Genomic DNA, 22925 nt, shown 5'->3' with positions numbered 1-22925 from the left:
GAAGGCCATCGTTAAATGACAACAAGCTGTCAATAGGATGTTATGCTAACAAAATCGGTTTAAAATACAAATCCTTATTAGCACTCTGTTTGATAAACCAACCGCGTGCCTTTTACACATTTTGTTTTATTAATTAACTTCCTATTAACAGTCATGGTCATGTAAGACTCAACTACCCAATTATTACTCTTTTGAAATAGATAATAGATAATTTGTTTGATTAACATACAATGTACTAGTATATGTATGTTAATCAGACTAAAATACAGATCGATCTTTATCATGCCGTGTGAAACAGGAAAATACAACACTCTATAATGAGCCAAGTTGTTGCTTCCAGAACCTTGGAATTGACTAACATGGGACGAAATAGTTTTAAAGATCTGCAGAAGTTAGTTTTTTTTTGTTCGTAGCCATCTCTCCCAAAGAGCACAAATAATTATTATTTGGTCCAAGTACAGGTAAGCCCCAGAACGTGACCCCATATGAGATGTTGTTAGATCACTTATTGCACGGAATCAGAATTTCAATGGCGATGTCTTTTGTGTCAATTTTATCATAAAGGTTAATGTTTATAAAGAGGACGTTTATCTTATTAACCGAATCCAGCCAATGTGCCGGAGACTATGGCTACCTTTAAAACCTAGCATTTCCATTATCATAGATTTTGTTTCCATAAACGTTTTCTTTGAAATGAAAATAAAATACCAATCTGCCAAGTAGTAAATATAATCAAATGTCAACAACAAACGCGTACCTGTTCATTATCACTTCATTTATCTACATAAAACAGAATAAACATCAATATTCAAAAACGCAACAGGAACGTTTTATACTGTATGTTGACGTTTAGGAGATACGACAAATAGACATAATGGTTTTCCTCATAAAATTTTGGCCTGCAGTAAATCATGTTGAAACCAAAGCATCTTTTTTTCTGCCTTATCGAACTTGCTGGCGAGATTCCACAATACAGAATTTCACAAATTGTTCCTGGCGATAGTAAATAAATGAGCTCGCTTAAAATTTCATTAGCTTGATAATTACCTTGGGATATCTTCCTCTGTTCGTAAGCACACTCGTGTTGTTGTCCTGCAGTACATTAACTTAGGTCGCCTTATATCGAAATATCTGTACCGAGAAGAATGGAACTTCTTTTTCGGCCAGAATGAGCCACAACGGACGTTAACTTAATCAAATCAACAACCTGTTATGCAATACGACAGAAAAAAAACACTTTTCTAAACTTGACATTGAAGAGTATTACAGTTACTTTACATACTAAAACGAAACATTATCATGTCCTTATATTTTAGCGCATTTTTTTTTTTTAATTTGGATAAGATCAATTAGTTGTGCTCATATCCAAAATTGCACTAGTACAAAATTAGTTCAATTGTATTTGCGAACATATTTCTCTCCATCGAAGCGATATTACAGTAAAACCTTTGACACATAATGTCTCTAATAGTTAAAGTGATACAATATACCACTGCCATTCTATGTTGTAACTGATGTTCATATGACAACATACATACACGCTTAATTAATCAAACCTGACAGTTTTCAATAGGTTACTCAAGAAAAAGAACATGTAAAAATTACACACATTAACTGCACTATAACGTTTTATAACTTTTCATCAATTAAAATATTTTATATCAAAAACTTGCATTTCTTAGAACGAACACGCACAACATGTTCATGGAGCTTAATTTGATTAAACAATGTAATTATCCTTGGTATATGTAAATAATTTAAATCAACTCTCTCGTCTTGCATACCTCACATTACATGTATCATTTAATTATAAAGGCTAAATAACGAGTTATGTTCAAACAATGGCTGTTTCAGTGATCGATTTATTAATATATTCTTTAATGAGCCAAAGATTGATGTCCACACGCTTATACGCCAATCCATGCCGCGGAAACCAATTCAACCTCAAGCTTCAGTTTGCCTAAAGAGGAAAGGATGTTCGGCAATGTACCTTCGACTGTACATACAAGTCATTGGATACTAGGAAATATTTTTGTCTTGTTGATAAACAAGAGAAATGTAATCAACCTTGGCAATATATCAATTTCCTATTTTTCAAAAATCATATAGTCCGCATGATGATCTGTTTTTTTCCGTGTATTTATGTAGGAACTAACATCGATGGAATGGAACCCACGTCGATAGACATGAATACATTTCACAGCATATAATTCAGATACAGATTACAAACTCCAGGGAAGGTTCTAAAATCACCAAAGTTGGCGATGCTGTAGGATGTTAAGGAAATTGAAAAGATACCACACCGCTATTTACATTTTTTAAACTTCTGTAAAACTATGATCAATGAATCGGAAACTGTATAGACACCGCGCACAATACCTTTCTAATAAATGTGGATTTTTATTTTATTCGACACTTCCAAATAGCAGCTGCAGAAGACACGCGAATATATCAGTCTCCCAAAACACGCATCTAGCACTTCACGGAGGGGGCGTCTTTAAATGAACATGGCTGTTCATAGAACGTCAATAAAACAAACATACAAGGTGCGTTTGCATTTCAATACAGATGGGAGGCCTTCCCAAATGACCCTGACTGTCAACTAATCTAAACAAACCAACCCAAATAATCTTTTGCTAGATTTTTCTTTTTCTTAAAGCAGGTCGGTACATTTCAAAATATTTTCGGTAACCTTAACGATTGCGATAACTTATTTTATAAATACCTTGCCAAAGCGATGCCTCTTACGATGTTTACTACGTGGAATATAAGAAACACTCAAGATTTTGGCGCCCTGCTAGATAGACACATGCTGTGGACGTATTAACTTATTTTACATGCATAATGTACTCCACACGCATCATATTTAATGGCATACAATACACATGACTTCACACGGTACGATAGGTAAACGTTCTGTCATCTTTTATTTCTTCTCAGCTGCTTGATTTATAGATAAAACGGATTAAAAACTAGAAGCTCATCTCTGTGCACGTGTTTAAATACAATTCTTTTTAACTAAAATTTTAAATTAAATAAATATTTAAGACCTACTTACAGTATTTTTGGTAGTCGCCTTGTATTTAGGAGTATTTACAACACCATTCGTATAGAGATCATATATCGGGTGATATTTTTATTCTGCATTTCAATACCATAGTATATACCTTTTCTACTGATTAACATTTACTCGATTATTTTTTTCTGTATTGTTGTTCGGTTATTCATGTAGGTTAAAGTTATCAATGGAATGTTAAGTTGTTGTTTTCGTCTTTTCTGAAGGTCACCAAACCATTTTCCTTAAAATAGGACTGCGTTAGTTTGTATGTCCATTCTATGAGTGTTGAAAGTGTCATGAAATCTCCATTCGAATTAACATGGATTTTGTCATTGAATCTTCATTCGAATTACCATGGATTTTATCACAGTTCTATTTTAGCCAGGATTATTAAGTCGAAATTTTGGTTTACTTAGATTTATTTCAATTACATTCTCTTAACAGCCCGGATCGGTTAAGAACGGCATCCCTTGTTTGTGGTGTCTCGGGTGTGTAAAGTGCGTGGTGCGGGTTTAGGAGATTTCTTTTATTACAGTTACAAAACTGTAACTAAAGGAAATATTGTTTTCTGCTAATGCTTAAATACTTCCAATCAATTGCATCATATGTAATACTGTATTGGGAAGGAATTCGAGTGCTGTAAACTGACTTCTAATATATTTTTATTGCCACATATTTAACAGAACTACCTTACAGTGGGTTAGAAACAAGAGATTCCTCTTACCAAAGATATCCGACATTGGAAAGAGGGATTTTTTTCTTTGTTTTAATACTTCAACTATCAAAATCCAGCATGGCGACTTGTAGGCCATCTTATTGACCGATTGGTCCTAAAATATAATATGCGCAACTAGGGCTAATCAGAACCCTATACATGCAATTTGAGACTTTCCTTCAGTACGTTATGAGAAATAGCTTTAACGATATTCAATTATCAAAATAAACAAGATGGCTGCCTGTCGGCCATATTGTTGACCGATCCAATCTGATTAAGACAAATCTATATTATAACTACTTTCGATAAGAAATAGTTATAAGAATATGTATTTGAAATCGGAATAGTTGACCGATCGATACCAGACCGGACGGAAAGAAGTACGGACCATGCACATAAGGCGAATTGAATTAAAAGCAATTTGATTTTTGATTAGAGTTTTGGTACATTAACATATAAAAATTGTGTTGAATACGGAGTACAATCTCAACATTATATTGTGTGGTGTACAGATAGATATATCATGTTAAAATAAGTCATTAAATTGACAATTGAAATATTGCTACCTTTATAGAAGCATGTTCATTTGAACATTTCATTCCATCAATTTTTTTTATCGAAATCAAGAGAAATATGTAAATATATTTATTATATGACTGGTGCTTTTGCTGTATTTTGATTGGCTAATAGGTTTCTCTGAAGTATTCATCAAGTGGGATATCAACCCCGAAATCGGCGGCAAAAAGCACGCGAGGTTACTGGACTCAGTCTATATACCTCTCGTGAGTCCAATAACATGCGTCAAAAATAGATCGAGGAAAACTCCCTTGAGATGTGACGTCATAATTACTTTTGACGTCGGGTCTTTTCCATATATAGCGTAACGGGAGTTTCCCCTATTCAATGACGTCGGGGTAATCTATTGTAACGTCATTATTATAGTCGGCAACATATATGACGGAAGGCAGCAAGTTTACTGCGATCAACAGTGATCAACTGCAAACTTCAATTCATGGAAAACGTTTAAGAATGCCAGACGCAGACGGATTGCAGTTGATGTAACATTACGGTTCTACCAGTCTACACCGTTAGCAAGAAACATTTGGATATTTACCATATACTACGTGTAACTGCTTTTGTAAACAGAAAGTTTGCAAATATCATCCTGTTCTTTTAGGTTAAAAGTTTTTTTGAAGAGCCGGGTTAATATCATGTAAGTGTCATATAATAAAACAGTTATAGACCTATTTTTAGGTGGATACGATGATTTATCAACCCTCGAAAATGATATAACCCTCAGCCTCCGACCTCGGGATGTATCACTTACTCGAGTTGATAACTCAACGTATCCACCTGAAAATAGGTCGATAATTGTATAATATTTACCAGCGCAAATACATATTGTAAATACAGCCGGTTTATCTCTTGGTTAAAACACATTAATTCACCTTTACAGACTGAACATTTTAATTGTCCCGCTGTTACTACCTACTGTGATACTTAAATGTGACGTAAACATTCCGCCCATCAGCTCGATAGGTGTATAGGAGCCAGTAGCTGTATCAGGAAAATGTCTAGGCGATGTCTACATTATACAAATATAGCATTTTGATAAGGTCGATACATGGTTATATCGACCGAAGAAAAAATACTGACCGAGGTCGGTATTTTTTCTGTGGTCGATATAACCATGTATTGACCGAAATCAGAATGCTATAATTGTTTTATTATTTTTCTGGATTTTTTACATTTTGAAATGAGTGTGAAATTAAATGAGCATCGCATTGTAAATTCTGCTTCGTGATGACAGTTACAATCCTATAATTTTGTAACAAGTATAATTAAAAAACAACATATGATAACAGTATCAATTGATGCACTTCAAGCCTTTTATTACATGAACCCGGTGCAGGCGTGTTTGCAAATTGCATACATGTACATGTACAGTGATGTACTCCATTATACATGTAGCTCCATGTCTTAAGGACACAGTCAATTCAATTGTATAGTTTGTTCTTCGTTGAAGTAATACACTTCGACGTCAAACACATATTAACAGATTCAGATTGACATAAGATACATTATCCTAAGCTTAGTACTCCATTCCATAAACTAAAAATCGTATACATACAGTAGGATTAGCCTTGGCCTAATGTTGTAAGTAGCCTAGGTGGAATTTTAAAAAATAATTATCAAACGCACTATTCATTGGCTCCAGACGCTTAATGAATGTTATTCGATTATTTCCTACTCTCCTACCGTGTTTATATTGAAACTTTAAAAGCTTAAACTGTAGTCATCATCGTTGTTAGAAACCGAAACAATCAACGTCGTCTGTCATAGTTTGTGGTTACGCTTCAAACTCAGGTCATCAAAGCGTTTGTTTCAAAGCGCCAGGAACACGAAGCGTTTTGGTAACGTAGACGATAACGTTATCTAAAAATAACCGTGCAATATACTTTTTTCTATAACCTACTTCCGGAAAAATCGTGCAATACAGTTTTTATAGGTGATCAGGTGGCGTGTTTTTAACCAATGAGAAGTGACAAAAAATCCAGAAATATAATAAATATATATATAATATAGTATGGTGTTGACATCATACGAGATAAATCAAAAGCTGGCGGTTCTCTCAAAGTAAATCTGTTCATTTAGCTTTGTTCTCACTTCGACCTTATCTACACATTTGTGTTTTATTATGACGTGTAAAAGGTTAATTCAGAGAAGAAAATGTAAACGTCTTTATTTTGGCATATATGACATTGTCTTCAATATTTCAAAAACATTTATCTTAAATTCGTGTAATTTTACTATACATTTTTTACAATTAATGAAAATTTGAATTAGCAGAAATAAATCGGTTTACAGTTAATAATAGTTTACTTTTGAATTAAGATGGAACGGCAGTATAACTATAATACTCTGTTAGAAATCATCCGTTTGTTAAACTATTGTAAACATAATTCTTCGGGTTGGTAAGTGAAGCTCTATAATTGGTTATGTAACACAACCAACAGAATTGTGTTGGCTGTGGTAGATGACTATCTATATAATCATTGTGGATAAAACAGTTTGGCTAAACATAATGTTGATGAAACGTTTGTTTGTTTGGTTTTAACGTCCTATTAACAGCCAGGGCAACGCAAGGACGGCCCTAAACGTACGCAGCGCGCGCGAGGTGCGTGCCTTTGAAGACCGCACGCTACAGTGCCGTGTCCTCCAGTACAGTAGAACCGTTGCCCATCCCAAAGTGCCACATCACTATATAATTATATAACTGGTCTTTTTTACACGTCTAATGACCGCTAAATATGATTAATACGACACACTAACCGGTGATACAAAATGGCGGACTTTCCATCTAAAATACAGTCGATCTATAGATGAGATTAAGACTTCTGAGTATTAATCACACTGGTAACCCAAGAGTATTTATAACACTGGTTACCCCTTAGTATTTATCTCACTGTTACCCAATTGCAAGTTTCGCTTGATTTCACGCCTTGGCACGCACTCAAATAGTCGTACCTGAGTGGTGATTGTAGTAGCAATGAATCAAAACAAAGCTTCAACAACAAAGATTGCCTTTCCTTTATATAACATCCGCTCAGTAAAAGGTTGAACACATAAAGTGGTGGTAATTACAAAACATCTGCCATTTGTCTGATCTAACGCTATCAAACGCTGTTTAGTGCGTGGTACTATCGTATCATAGTGTAACTAGAGATGATAAGAATTGTTCAATGTGTTACTGTTATCACAAGCAGCCGCTCAACAACATATGGTAATCAACGCTGTCGCCTTAATGAATGTAATGAATCAAAAATCTTAATTGATCTCAAAAATTTTAATTTTAGCTTCACACAAGATACTATCGTATCGTAGTGTAACTAGAGATGATAAGAATTGTTCAATATGTTACTGTTATCACAAGCAGCCGCTCAACAACATATGGTAATCAACGCTGTCGCCTTAATGAATGTAATGAATCAAAAATCTTAATTGATCTCAAAATTTTAATTTTAACTTCATACGTTGCGCCTTTAGCACTAGAAAAGACGATAAAAGCTTTCTATCTGTTTAACGCTGTCCCAACTATGTTGTTTTTAATCGAAAATGATATAACCCTCGGCCTCGGGATATATCACTAACTCGGGTTGATAACTCACCGTATCCACCTGAAAATAGGTCGATAATTGTATAATCACATTTTCCATTTTCCATATTAATGTAGCGGGGGACATTAATCTATATGTTTACTGTCTAGGCAAGCTAACCAGTCAAGCTGTTTTGTCCGTAGGTGTATTGTGTACCTGTGCTGTGACCTTTGTATTTCTCTATACTGTGGTAGTGTTTGTGTCGTGCATTCATTTCTCGTGAGATGTCCTAAATGTGTGTCTGTGTTTTCTCTGTTGTGATTGGCTGCCTAGACTCGGGTATGGGGATAAATTCGGGGTAGTTCTAGTAGACTGGGCAGTCGGATGGATTAAGTTCCTGCGTGCTGCCAGCTCCGCTACTAGGCTATAGGTGACTATTTTATATTTAGTAATTAGATGGGAATAAAACTGTAATAGATAATTAGGTACGGGAAAGGGGGCTGTTATAATATGTGTGTGGACGTATGTGTGATGTATGTTGTAAATAGTTACTGTTATAGTCATAATAAACTGTTCATTATCGTCTAAACCCTGTAGTTTATAGCCAGTAGTTCAAGATGTCCATGTTTAGGAACAGCTTCAATAGCCTCGCATATAGTCTAGGGTTACGCACGCCTATGACACAGGGACCCGACAATTAACAAAGCAATAACAATACCGTGTTTTTTTTGGGAGCCCATTACACCAGAACATCCAATTATAGTAGAACCCGTACATTATACATGGAGTGATGAAAACATGTCCATAGAAATGTACAAATGTATGATAGTAGTTATAGCGAGGCTGGTTCTAACAACTGTAAGGAAGGTGTTGACTTGATATACCTGTAATTACAGAATCAGCTTCCAATGCAACAATAAGTAACATATAGAAAAAATGTGTCAACACATATACACTGTTAAGTATTATGGACAAAATAACACAACAGATATTGTGGAGTACACATCTCCACATACAGAACATGTGAGCATAGTAACAAGAGGATGAGGACACATTCATCATTAGCAATGGGTGTACAATCGCAGGGCGGAACTGGTCAAGTACCAGTGTTTGTTTGTTTGTTTGTTTGATTCATTAACGTCCTATTAACAGCTATGGTCATGTAAGGACGGCCTCCCATGTATGCGGTGTGTTGTGGGTATGTTGTGCGAGGTGCGTGTTTTGGGAGACTGCGGTATATTCATGTTGTGTCTTCTTGTATAGTGGAACTGTTGCCCTTTTTATAGTGCTATATCACTGAAGCATGCCGCCGAAGACACCAAGCAACACACCCCACCCGGTCACATTATACTGACAACAGGCGAACCAGTCGTCCAACTCCCTACCCTGTGTACTTCGAACAGTATTGCAACCTATAAGGCGCCATTATCAGTTTACCTGGGACGCAGCAAAGGAGGGGGTTTGATCCCCCTGAGGCCGGTTCCTAAGCGGGTTGCAGCATATAGCGGGAGTCTCCAGCGGAGGAGACACATTGCTGCTGGAATCGGTCCAAGGTTGATCAAGACCTCCGGAGTGCGGGGAGGATGGGGATGAGGAGGGAAGGACCATAGCCACCACCGTGACATATGGACTAGGGAGGAGCCGAGATGGAAGCGCCGATTACACTGGAGATCTACAGTGTATACGTGTTCTGTCTGTGAACGGAAAAAGGAACATTATATTTTTGGTGTACATTTATTTATCATGGTTCAATTATACAATTGTTAATTCTTAAAACTATTATGATAAAAGTTATCTTTATAACGTATTTACTTTGTACTTTATACATTTTTCTAAGTGTTTGTTTTTTGTATGTAAGATTTGTCACGGGATGTAACTTTTTGAAAGAAAGGGGGAGTGTAGCGGGGGACATTAATTTATATGTTTACTGTCTAGGCAAGCTAACCAGTCAAGCTGTTTTGTCCGTAGGTGTATTGTGTACCTGTGCTGTGACCTTTGTATTTCTCTATACTGTGGTAGTGTTTGTGTCGTGCATTCATTTCTCGTGAGATGTCCTAAATGTGTGTCTGTGTTTTCTCTGTTGTGATTGGCTGCCTAGACTCGGGTATGGGGAGAAATTCGGGGTAGTTATAGTAGACTGGGCAGTCTGATGGATTAAGTTCCTGCGTGCTGCCAGCTCCGCTACTAGGCTATAGGTGACTATTTTATATTTAGTAATTAGATGGGAATAAAACTGTAATAGATAATTAGGTACGGGAAAGGGGGCTGTTATAATATGTGTGGACGTATGTGTGATGTATGTTGTAAATAGTTACCGTTATAGTCATAATAAACTGTTCATTATCGTCTAAACCCTGTAGTTTATAGCCAGTAGTTCAAGATGTCCATGTTTAGGAACAGCTTCAATAGCCTCGCATATAGTCTAGGGTTACGCACGCCTAGGACACAGGGACCCGACAATTTACAAAGCAATAACAATACCGTTTTTTTGGGGAGCCCACTACACCAGAACATCCAATTATAGTAGAATCCGTACATTATACATGGAGTGATGAAAACGAGTCCATAGAAATGTACAAATGTATGATAGTAGTTATAGCGAGGCTGGTTCTAACAACTGTAAGGAAGGTGTTGACTTGATATACCTGTAATTACAGAATCAGCTTCCAATGCAACAATAAGTAACATATAGAAAAAAGTGTCAACACATATACACTGTTAAGCATTATGGACAAAATAACACAACAGATATTGTGGAGTACACATCTCCACATACAGAACATGTGAGCATAGTAACAAGAGGATGAGGACACATTCATCATTGGCAATGGGTGTACAATCGCAGGGCGGAACTGGTCAAGTACCAGTGTACCCTGTGTACTTCGAACAGTATTGCAACCTATAAGGCGCCATTATCAGTTTACCTGGGACGCAGCGAAGGAGGGGGTTTGATCCCCCTGAGGCCGGTTCCTAAGCGGGTTGCAGCATATAGCGGGAGTGTCCAGCGGAGGAGACACATTGCTGCTGGAATCGGTCCAAGGTTGATCAAGACCTCCGGAGTGCGGGGAGGATGGGGATGAGGAGGGAAGGACCATAGCCACCACCGTGACATATGGACTAGGGAGGAGCCGAGATGGAAGCGCCGATTACACTGGAGATCTACAGTTTATACGTGTTCTGTCTGTGAACGGAAAAAGGAACATTATATTTTTTGTGTACATTTATTTATCATGGTTCAATTATACAATTGTTAATTCTTAAAACTAATATGATAAAAGTTATCTTTATAACGTATTTACTTTGTACTTTATACATTTTTCTAAGTGTTTGTTTTTGTATGTAAGATTTGTCACGGGATGTAACTTTTTGAAAGAAGGGGGGAGTGTAGCGGGGGACATTAATTTATATGTTTACTGTCTAGGCAAGCTAACCAGTCAAGCTGTTTTGTCCGTAGGTGTATTGTGTACCTGTGCTGTGACCTTTGTATTTCTCTATACTGTGGTAGTGTTTGTGTCGTGCATTCATTTCTCGTGAGATGTCCTAAATGTGTGTCTGTGTTTTCTCTGTTGTGATTGGCTGCCTAGACTCGGGTATGGGAAGAAATTCGGGGTAGTTATAGTAGACTGGGCAGTCTGATGGATTAAGTTCCTGCGTGCTGCCAGCTCCGCTACTAGGCTATAGGTGACTATTTTATATTTAGTAATTAGATGGGAATAAAACTGTAATAGATAATTAGGTACGGGAAAGGGGGCTGGTTATAATATGTGTGTGGACGTATGTGTGATGTATGTTGTAAATAGTTACTGTTATAGTCATAATAAACTGTTCATTATCGTCTAAACCCTGTAGTTTGTTCTTCCTCCTACCAACAGACAAGCATATTAAATAATACCCAACGAACCTGGGTTGCACTAGGGGCGCGTCGGGTGTAGTTTGACATCGTTGCAAACTGGGCCCGTCTCGCTCCTGTTACATTAATTACATGGACTTGGCTGCTAACAGGACGTACATTTAATCACACAAACACACGGGAACACCGTTATTTCAAACGCAATAGCCTTGTTAAACACAATACGAATATACCGCAGTCTTCCAAAACACGCACTTCACACACGCAACACATCATATGCATGGGTCGTTCTTAAATGACCCTGGTTATTATTAGCATGATAACCAAACAGATATTCGGTGTCTTCGGTAGAATGCTTCAGTGAGATTGCACTTTAAAAAGGTTAAAAGTTACAAGAAGACAAAATGCTAATAAACAGCAGTCTCCATAAAACATGTACCACGCATACATGGCAGGTCGTCCTTTAATAACCCCGCCTGTTAATAGGATTTTAATTTATTAAAACAACCTTAATTGAATCAGGAACTAACAATCCAACTTATTATAGTTATAATATGTTGAATCAGGAATGCATTTCTGGGTTTTCTATACATACTTTATGTATTCACTTTTATGTTTTGAACAACTTATTGAAATACTAATTAAAGGTAGGTTTCGCCCAATGAAATATAAAGACTACGAAATTGAAATTTATCCTATACATAGATATAATCTTCAGATCATTTTCAATGCATACAGCGAACAATATGGGTGGTCAGTTGCCTAGCTCGACCAGGAAAATACTCCTCTAAAAATAGAGCGAAGTCAAGCTTTACATAGAACATGACGTATTTTTTCCAAAACGAGGCCGCAGCAACAAACGGAAGCGTGCAACAAAATGTCAGATAGAAGTGACAGTCTTGCCACGGCATGTTTAGTTAAAAAACAACAACAACAAATCGAAGTGCGAGGGACTGTTTATACATATCATATCATATCATACGCTCGCTAACTTTGTACACCAAATATACACGTAGTTAGTCAGCGGCTGTTTGTGCGCTGGCATATGTGTTGAAATTTAACTCACCACGTGCAATGCCATTACACGAGTCCCAACAGATCCCGGCAAGTTCCGCTTGAGATGTGGCTTCTGTTTCTTCTATTGCTACATGCCATCTCTGAATTTAATTCCCTATAGATATCCTAGGGTGCTACCTAATCCATTATAATTTCCTCCACTTTGTTGCCGATTCAGATATATTTTTTTCATCGCACACACTTTCGTTCAGCCATTTTGTTTACTTTTAGTGCGTGACAATGCGCATGCGCCAAACTTCGACAACACAATCCATCGCAGCTTCATTTGCATATTATTTTGTCTGACGGACACCGTAATAAATCAAGGATTGCCTTCAATTTTGTATTCAAGACACATTTGTTCAATCTCAAACACATAAAGAAATTAAATTGAGATATTTTAATATGTATTTTTCATCTTTACTTCCGCTTATCGCATTTCACAAAAAAATATTTATTTGGTTGGGCGAAACCTACCTTTAATACAAATAAATAAAATATAATGTAACACATTTTGTGAGAAATATTAATATACCTAAAGGACGGCTGATAATATATTTTCTAATGCATCCGTATTGGATTTCTGCAGAATATCAATATAAGGGGATTTACGTTGTGCGTATACATAAAAACAAATGATGCAATCTTAGCAGATTTCCGTATAATAGTAACTTGACGTTTCACAAACAAATATTTGTAATTTATAAAACAATGGATAGAAGTTCTATAACGATTTCTCTTCATAACAACGCCAAGTTGATACTAGAAATTGTATCCATTGCCTTGTGGCTATTGGCTCTGTACAAACCTTGGCTATGTAAATAAATGTCGATATTGCATATGGATTTACGAGGGGGCAAAAATGGCAGAAGTATATCATTATTTTATCATAAACTAATGCAAAGTTCCATACCAAAAGTACCGGTCAGTAAAATGTGACCAGTTGGAGTGTGTTACGCGGTATATTTGGCTACATGATTCATTGAGATACCACCTTACTAAGTAGGACCAAGTTTCCACTATTACAAAGAGACGCAATACGAAACATGTTGCATTCTAGTAAAAAACGCATTCACAAGATACCGTCCTTACAATTGCCCTGGCTGTTAACCAACTAATAAAGGACTGATATATGGTAAGCTGTATATATCATAAGATCCAAAACACTAGTCCTACAGATACATAAGAATGAGGTTTGGTGATAATTAAAACAATCAGAATACATGATATAGGAAATGGACATTTCACGGACACAGAACACGTACTTTGTACACTTAGCCTCCGTGATACATCTGTCAGATACCATCAGACAGACAGGATTTACATTAACGTTATCTGACAGACGTAATACACAAATTGGCGCTACTGTGATAACGGGTCCCTAATTAGTAATACATATGTATAAGTATAATAAAAGTTACATTGGAGCAATGCACGGAAATGAGTTTCTTTGATTTTTTGTATTCATGTATTCTCTGTTCGATATGTTTTATATAAACCAGGTCAATCGTAATTGTATATGTAGGGCGTGCTGATAATATGTACTTGTCTTGAACTGGACTTTTACGATCAATATATCAAACGGGAAATCATGCAATGCATCTTAAAACAGTAATAGAGTTACGTTTTTGCATGTGTGTAACCTCATTTTGTAATTGACGATGTCTTAACTTTTTCACTTAAAATTATTCAATTATCTTGGAGCCTGAAACAAAATGTGTAAATTCATGTCCATGGTAACCGAACAAAATGTGTGTAGTATGAATGAAGTGCGGGTGTGTGTTTTGGGAGACTGCGGTATGTTCCTGGTATGTCTTCCTGTATAGTGGAACTGTTGCCCTTTAGCAACAAACGAACAACTAATATATACATAGAGTTTCGTTCTAGAGTTACATCTTTTATAGTCCGGAAAACAATGTAATCTGATGTTTTATATTACTAATATTCATGGAAACATAAAAATGGAAGGTCACCAATAACAAAAGGCACACTTAGGTGATCAGCTTAGAAGTATAACAGAATATTTTGTGGAGCTTCATTTGCAAGTTCAAGATAACTTATAGCGAGAACGCTCAGAAATACGTTAAACAGGATAAGATAAAATCAATGCCCAATGCACGATTCCCTGAAGTCTATTTTAGGAAATAGTTTCAATTACAATCTAAAAATATAGCGGGGGAGATATATTGATACAAATTTAAAAAAAAATACTTTAATGGTTTCGCTTTAGAATTAATTTCCCAAAGTACACACACAAACTTTTTCATGACAGACTGTCAGATTATCCGGATGCATTTCAGTCATCTAAATCCCCAAGGTAGCCATCCTTCAATGAAGCAAATTTCAACAACATCGTTATGTCGAAAGGAATGTATCGCTACTATGCATGATCCAAAAATGCGATAAATTCCATAGCAGTTGGTTATCGTTGATGTTTAAACACCCTATTGTGTACAAACACCTCAGAGACTCATTGGTTAACTCCAAACTCTCTTCATTCCAATTGACATTCAACATTTGTGTCTTTTAACAATAGTGAAACGTTTGCAAGACGACAAAGACACCAACAATCACATCCCACTCTTGGGTGAGCGCTCAATTTTAGTCCAAAAAGCAGATTTATGGGAACATAATTGGCCAAAATAGCCGTTGCCGCTAGAGAAAATATAGAAAAATAAAGATGCTCCATCGCTGGTTTCTCCCTATGAATAGACAGGAACAGACGAATTGGTATTTATTTTCAGTTACAAAAGTTACTTAATATACACCATAATTCATTGAAAAGTTTTCAATTTCTAATTTTATTTTCAAGATATTAAAACTAATTAATTGCGTCTGTGGCATTATGTCTGATATGTAATAGAGTACTGATTACGCATGCACCAAAAGCAAAATAAATCATTTCATATGTATTTATTTGCGTTAATTAGACACATGTATATTCGATTAAACATTTTAAAACAAGTTATTGTTCAAATTTGAGTATCGTATGAGAATTTAATTTCCCATTGAAATCATATTAACAGCTAAACTGAGTAATTGCTATGACCAGCCATATATGTACACACTGTTATGCGCGTTTGTTCGTTTAATAAACGTCCAATTAACAGCTATGGTCATGTAAGAACGGCCTCCCATGTATGTTGTGCGAGGTGTGTGTTTTGGGATTATGCGTGTAATTGAAGAAAGTTAAAGTTGCATTTGTAACTGTGTTGTAGGTAGTGCGTTAAAATGGTACCTGTTTTTAGCGTTTACTTGCTTACTGAATTGCAATTCTAATGTACAACACTGATTTGATTCTCCCTAATGTATACCCCACCTTTGATGACTTTGAGGCTTCAGTTGGATAGCACTATAAAAGGGCAAGAGTTCCTCTATTACAAGACACAACACGAATATACCGCAGCCTCCAAAAACAAGCACCACATATTTCCACATACGCAACACACCACATACATGGAGGACCGTACTTAAATGATCCTGGTTGTTGATAGGACGTAAACATAATCCTTAACGCTACCCTTGAAACCACTTTAAGGGGTTAGCTGTTTTCGGCTAACTGCAATTTTATTCTTTGGGTGAGATGACTGTCACAACATGGACAAATGTTATTCTTATTTTTTTTCTGGGATCTCTTCTTTAACTGAGCTGAGTGCCAAAAATGGCCTTGTATACACTATCAATTTAATAAACATAGGTATATAACATTATGTTGTCTACGTGTGGGGCACCAACGACACCTTGTACTATCCACGATTAAGCGCGTCCAGCGTACGCGTTCTTGCATTTTCATTCTTCAATCCTCTATTTCACTTCACTCTTTACCATGATACGATACAGTCATTCTCCACATATGTATGGAAACACTTCAGTCCAGCTTATCACCGAGCACGTTTAACTGCAGTATTAATTAGCTCCGTCTCCTTTGTCTCCGCTTCTCGCATCGCGTCCAAGCTGACAATACTCTATTTAGTTTCCATCGCGTTGTTTGCCAAAGGGCGGTAACTCTCCCCAACTATCACTTTATAGGGAGCACCACACAAGTAGTATATGCAATATCTATTTTGACAATGACTCCGTACACGAAATAATTCGGACAGCTTTTTCAAACTATTTCGTCCCCAGTCCCGATTCTTGCAGTCCCAATTTGATTGGCCATTTCCAAAGGTCATCTTGGCGTGACCCCTAATGCGATGTTATCAGATCCTCATTTCATACGTAATGATTTTGTTTGTTTGATTGATTTATTAATGTCCTATTAACAGCTATGGTCATGCAAGGACGGCCTCCCATGTTTGCGATGTGATGCGTGTATGTTGTGCGAGGTGCGTGTTTTGAGAGACTGTGGTATGTTCGTGTTGTGTCTTCTTGTATAGTGGAACTGTTGCCCTTTTTATAGTGCTATATCACTGATACATGCCGCCGAAGACACCAAGCAACACACACCACTCGGTCACATTATACTGACAACGGGCGAACCATTCGCCACACTCCCTGTATGCTGAGCGCCAAGCAGAAGCAGAAACTACCACTTTTATAGACTTTGGTGTGTCTCAGACAGGGGACAGAACCCAGAGCCTTCCTCACAGGGGCGAACGCTCAACACAAGGCCAAAAGTGAGGCGGTACCAAGGGAGGCATTAGGAAAAGTGAGTCATACGTAATGATAATAAGGATATGTATTTCAATCAAACTGCGTCCGAGATTGTTCCAATGTTAGTCTACACACAAAGTTTCATTAAGCTTTATATTTACTGAAGAAATTGCGTTCACAAAGTCCGATAAAAATTATTTGTGCAAATTTTTAACTGCTGACGCACGGCGGTCAAAAGACTATCGCAATAGATCATCATGACCTATGGTCAAGTGACCTTAAAATACGCATCTGTCCACCCCTAATACATACACGCGCACTGTTCTATGAATGATTATCCGGAGCATTTATCAGTACTAGAGGTTCTTATTACAATGTTGATAAATCAGTTTGTCATCACCCATCTTATGGAGGACAGGAATTGTCGCCGTGTAAAGAGATGGTGACTTTTACTTTGGGAAATGCTAAACCAAAAGATAATCTTATCTTTCTTCTTAACGTCTCTGTTGACACCTCACTTTTGGTCTTCAATTAAGCGCACGTCCCTGTAAGGTAGGCTCTCGGATCTGTCCCCTACCCAAGACATGCCATAGTACTTAACAATTATAGTAGTTTCTGTCCCTGCTTCGAGTTCAGCAGCTCGGGAGATGGACGACCAATCTGATTAAAATATAGATCCTTATAACTACTCCGTTGGTGGACGACTTGTTCTCCTGTTGTCAGTATAATGAGACCGGTTGGAGTGTGTTTGCTTGGTGTACTTCGCTTCTCTCCCCAGTCAATGTGTCTACGTTTGATATTGAATGGAGAGGTTAGAAGGATATGTAATTTAATCAGATTGTTCCTCGGTGATATAGCACTTAATAAGATAAGCCTTAAATCACGGTTCTAAGGTGTTAAGCACACTAAAGTTTACAACATGTACATCAAATTATCCAATTCATAATTAATTGTGGAATGTTTTATATATTATCAGTGGGCGGTACCGATACAACAGGCGATACTCGGGGTGGAGCTGGTTCTCTCCTTGCTGTTTAACGGAGCAGTCCTCTTGCTGATTATTAGGAAAGGGAAAAGAAATAAGATGTCTTTCTTTGTCTTCCATTTAGCTCTGTCAGGTATCCGATCATTGACGTTTTTTCCTACATAATCTGAAAACAAAGTCATCAATGCGTTTAATTAAAAGAATGTTGAAAGAACTGAAATATATCTGCATCGATACATGTAAAAAAATAAACTTTTTAGTAATTGAACCATCTATGCTGTAACGTTTTATATTAGTATCCATTATCTGAAATGGTATGATATAAAGTTAGTTTGTTTGATTAATAAGCGTCCTATTTACAGCCAGGCTCATGTTAGGACGGCCTCCCGTGTATGCGGTGTATTGCGTGTATGAAGTGCGGGTGTGTGGTTTGGGAGACCTCGGTATATTCGTGTTGTGTCTTCTTGTATAGTGGAACTCTTGCCCATAGTGCTAGATAACTGAAGCATGCCGCCGCCGAAGAAACCAAGCAACACACCCAACCTGGTCACATTATACTGAAAACGGACGAACCAGTCGTCCTACTTCCTGTATACGGAGCGCTAAGGAGGAGCAGAAACTATCAGTTTAATTGACTTTGGTGTGTCTCGGCCAGGGAATACAACCCAGAGACTACCTCACAGAGGCGAGTGCTCAAAAGAAGGCCAAAAGTGAGGCTGTGTCAAGGGAGATTGTTATGAAGAACATAGTTAGGAAACATAAAATAAAATCCTAAATTCAGTCGTCTTTTACGATAATGCAATACCCAAATTTATCAATACTTAGATGATTTCCTGTTTTTTTTTCAGATTTCTCGATGGCCATACTCTTCATTTTACCGTTTTTCATCACCCGTCTGGTGGGACAGTGGTATGCTGGTTACGTGCCCTGCAAGATGTACATGTACCTTAATCAGCTAGCTATGTACTCATCCACGTATATGTTGGTGGTAATGAGTGTCGATCGAGTCTACGCCATCGCCAGGCCTCTGTCGGCCACCAGACGGGGGTTAATGTATCGCCGACTTCTTGTTCTGTTGGCATGGGCGATAGCGGCTTGTATTGCTTTCAAGGACCTAATTTATTCAGATCTGATGACTTCCAACAATAAAAAACTCTGTGAAACTGTTTACCCAGGGTACCTGGTCAGTATAAATCAAGCAAACAAGCGATAAAGCAAATCATTGTTTTACAAAACATCTAGAAATGGTATGATGAAATAACTCGAATGATGTCGAATACCATTTAACTTATAATACTGCTTTATTCAAAACAATTTGTGCATTGTGGCATATGCATGCTACAGGATTTGTAACTACATATAAAATGTTGCTATTTGATTAGTATATTAAATATTATATTTTTGTGTTCGTTTGTTTAATAAAGTTTAGTGTCATTATTAACAGTCAATAAAGGATGATCGCCACTGTGTGCAATGTGCTGCGGTGTGTAATGCTAGTATATCCGTGTAGTGTCCTCTTATAATGGTGAAAATCTTGCCCTATCTATAGTGCTATGTCTTATCATACTGACAACAGGCAAACTTCTTTCCCTTAATAGAATAATCGCATTGACATAACTTGAACAGAATAAGTTGAAGTTGAATGCCTTCGGATCAATTGACCTAAAAAGGGCAAGAGTTCACTATACAAGAAGACACAATACGAATATACCGCAGTATTTCAAAATACGCACCACACAGTCCATGCATGCTGCACACCGCGTACATGGGAGACCGACGTCCTTACATGACCTTGGTAATTAATAGGACGTAATTTAATGAAAGTAGTTAAATAATAATAACACGAAAACCAGAATATAAATGATCATTATGATAAATTGTTTATTAATTTGCTTGCTACATTTATTTAAATCAAATTATTTTGTAGATCAGACCATTCATTACTTTAGAGGCTGTCCTTAACTTTTTTCTACCCGCCGTCATCGTGACGATCTGCTATGGATGGATAGTCATCGTTGTGTCACGAAGAAGCAAATATTCAATAAGATCAAAACATCAGAAGGAAGGTAGGGGTTTAGAGTTATTTGCCTTCTACCGTAGTGTAATGTATTTGAATAATGTTAGATTAGCTTCTCTGCATTGCTTGTGAAACAATATCATATCTAGTGCTATCCGATTTCACTTTTTAATGTGAAGACTCATTAACTGTGTTCGTTGTAGCGTTGTTTAGTATGTTATTCTCTTCCCAAATGTTTTCTTAAAAACATGTATATATTAGTGTATACTTTACCTTTTAGTGAGTACTGTGTCATAAGTATCGAGACCAACACGGCCGCTATTGTAAAGAAATACCAATATTGATTACTTTGTTTTATTGCAAACGTGAGATTTTCTAGGATATATCTATGCAGGTGTAATGGTATTATTTACATTTCATACAATCCCTGCTGTATTCTTAATTTAGTATCGGCCATAGATTTCCTTTATTATGACACAGTATATTATATTAGCTGAATGGAGTGCTAGCCTAGAACACATAAAGCTCGGAACATTTACACTTACACTAGTGCACTTAGGCATAAGTAGAATCGTATCCGCCGCCTCTGTCGTAAAAGGCGACAGTTTAGGATTTTTTTGTCCTTCCCTTACATTCGGACTTTTTTCTTTCAACATTTCTTATGGTACCGCCTCGAGAGTTCTACATGAGTTCTGTCCCCTGGCTGAGACACATCATTGTCTATAACAAGAGGCATTAACGGTCATCTGACTATTGGCACAATTCAACATCTAAAGAATATACATGTAGTAGTAACAAACAATTAAGGCAATAAAAAAGAACTCTTTTAATAGAAGTTCAGGCTCCGATATATTTATGACTTGAATGAAGCCCATGACCATTCATTTTAAGAATCATGGTATCCCTTCGTGCCAACATGCTAAAAGTTCAATATCAGGTATCTAGGCCTCTTAGCTATACACAAGAAGTCGTTTAAAGATTTTATTATATTTGGCCCCTGTAACCTCTAATGAAGACCAAGGTCATTCATATGAACAAACTCGGTAGCCCCTTATCCCCGCATGCCAGAGGCCTAATATCAGGTTGATAGGCCTCTTGGTTATTAAGGATAAGTCGTTAATAAATTCAGCCTATTTGACCTCTGAAACGTTGAATGAAGCTCAAGGTCATCCATTTGAACAAACTTGGTAGCACTTCATCCCAGCAGGTCTAAGACCAATATCAGGTTTCTAGGCCTCTTAATAGAAGTAGTTTGGATGAAAAGTTTATGCACGGCACACGACGACGGACGGTGCATGATGACCTTCGGGTCAGCTGACCTAAAAATGGTAGTTTCCGCTCCTGCTTAGCGCGCACCATAAACGGTGCGGGAATTGCGGGAATTGAGTGAATCACGTTAAAATACGCTCACTCCGTTTACTTAACGGAAATGATGAGATGTGTTTGTTTGTTAGTTTAAATTTATTCCCGGGGTCATTTAAGGACGGTCTCCCTTGTATGCGGTGTACATGTGTTGCGTGTGAGATGTATAATTTGGAATAGTGCGGTATTATTCGTGTTGTGTCTTGTACAGCAGAACACTTGCCCTTTTTAGTGCTATATCACTGTAATATGTATATCCAACTTTGTTTGTTTGTTTGTTTGATTAATTAACGTCCTATTAACAGCTTTGGTCATGTAAGGACGGCCTCCCATGTATGCGGTGTGTTGCGTGTATGTTGTGCGAGGTGCGTGTTTCGGGAGACTGCGGTATATTCATGTTGTGTCTTCTTGTATAGTGGAACTTTTGCCATTTTTATAGTGCTATATCACTGAAGCATGCCGCCGAAGACACCAAGCAACACACCCCACCCGGTCACATTATACTGACAACGGGCGAACCAGTCGTCCCACTCCCTTTTTGCTGAGCGCTAAGCAGGAGCAGAAACTACCACTTTTACAGACTTTGGTGTGTCTCGGCCAGGGGACAGAACCCAGAGCCTTCCTCACAGGGGCGAACGCTCAACTCAAGGCCAAACGTGAGGCGGTGCCAAGGGAGGCATTAGCCAACTGGTCGTGTGCCTATGCTATTGTGACTTAATATTGTAGATTATTCGTTCAAACCACGTTTGGGCCTGGGGGACTTTGACAAATGTGGCCAGAGTAACATAATCATGAGAACGATAGTAACACGTGTTTTGCGATACTTATTCATTTATAAATTTAACCAGCGGAGTGTTAAGGATCACTGGTTTTCTTTTTTAAATTAATTTAAAAAAAAAAACTAATAAAAAAAGAAAATGTATATTTACATTTCAAATAATTGCACTTGGACCACTTATAACAACGTTCATTAGAGTTAACTAACGCTGATTGTAATACATAGATACTGAATTATATTTATTTTGATTGTATCTTAACGTTTTGTAGTTTGTTATACTAACTCACGGCTTGATATTCCTTTCTATTTCAGCACTTGCCATGTTTTCGAAAACTTTTGTTCCAGGTAATGATATATTCATAAATCCTTACCAAATTTGGGTTAGACATATCTTATCATAACAAAACCAAATGT

General features: G+C 37.2%; 1 protein-coding gene across 3 annotated transcripts in view; it reads left to right on the top strand.

Annotated features, from left to right (window-relative positions):
- The window catches only part of LOC138310676 (cardioacceleratory peptide receptor-like), a 45128-nt gene that overhangs the window by 13850 nt on the left and 8353 nt on the right, over nt 1-22925 (top strand). For 2 of the 3 annotated variants that reach the window (XM_069252006.1, XM_069252004.1), the window contains 4 exons: nt 18346-18487; nt 19203-19537; nt 20282-20420; nt 22824-22856. In XM_069252006.1, coding sequence (XP_069108107.1) covers nt 18346-18487; nt 19203-19537; nt 20282-20420; nt 22824-22856 — 649 coding nt within the window. The remainder of the gene's footprint in view (nt 1-18345; nt 18488-19202; nt 19538-20281; nt 20421-22823; nt 22857-22925) is intronic. The other variant, XM_069252005.1, reaches the window with a different exon arrangement.

The sequence above is a fragment of the Argopecten irradians genome, chromosome 16 (assembly GCF_041381155.1).
Source record: "Argopecten irradians isolate NY chromosome 16, Ai_NY, whole genome shotgun sequence".
NCBI classification, from domain to species: Eukaryota; Metazoa; Mollusca; class Bivalvia; order Pectinida; family Pectinidae; genus Argopecten; species Argopecten irradians.
This window is presented reverse-complemented; position numbering and strand designations above follow the sequence as displayed.